General features: G+C 38.6%; 1 protein-coding gene across 1 annotated transcript in view; it reads right to left on the bottom strand.

Annotated features, from left to right (window-relative positions):
- Positions 1–443, bottom strand: part of Erich6 (glutamate rich 6) — a 25,864-nt gene that overhangs the window by 17,534 nt on the left and 7,887 nt on the right. The window contains exon 3 of the mRNA XM_008845036.2: positions 274–365. Coding sequence (XP_008843258.1) covers positions 274–365 — 92 coding nt within the window. The remainder of the gene's footprint in view (positions 1–273; positions 366–443) is intronic.

The raw sequence follows: 443 nt of genomic DNA, 5'->3' as shown, positions 1-443 counted from the left end.
GATGCCCCTCAGACATGGCCACAGGCCAGTCCAATAGAAGCAATTCCCCAACTGAGGCTCCCTCGACCCAGGTGTGTCAAGTTGACATTAAAGCTATCCAGCACAGAGATGAAGAAATTGAGGCTCAAAGAGGTTACTATGTTAGTTATCACAATGTATCACAGTGTTTGGACTGCTAGGTATTCAGAGCCACCTCTACTGCCCTCCACACCTGTGGTATTTTCAATATGCAATCCCACCTCCCAGAAAAAGCTAATAAATCAAGATACTCACTTGGGAGCTGTTTGGAAGAAATTTCTTGAAGCCAACTTTCTTCTGTTTGTACTGAAATTGGAACTTTTGGATATAAATTTGGATACATCATTCTGAAAGTTAGGTACAAATGTTAGTTTTGAGTAAAATTATATAGTTATTAGCAAAGTCTATTATATATAGTATAATAT

This window comes from Nannospalax galili, unplaced genomic scaffold (genome assembly GCF_000622305.1).
Source record: "Nannospalax galili isolate Female #2095 unplaced genomic scaffold, S.galili_v1.0 scaffold351, whole genome shotgun sequence".
Classification (NCBI taxonomy): Eukaryota; Metazoa; Chordata; class Mammalia; order Rodentia; family Spalacidae; genus Nannospalax; species Nannospalax galili.
This window is presented reverse-complemented; position numbering and strand designations above follow the sequence as displayed.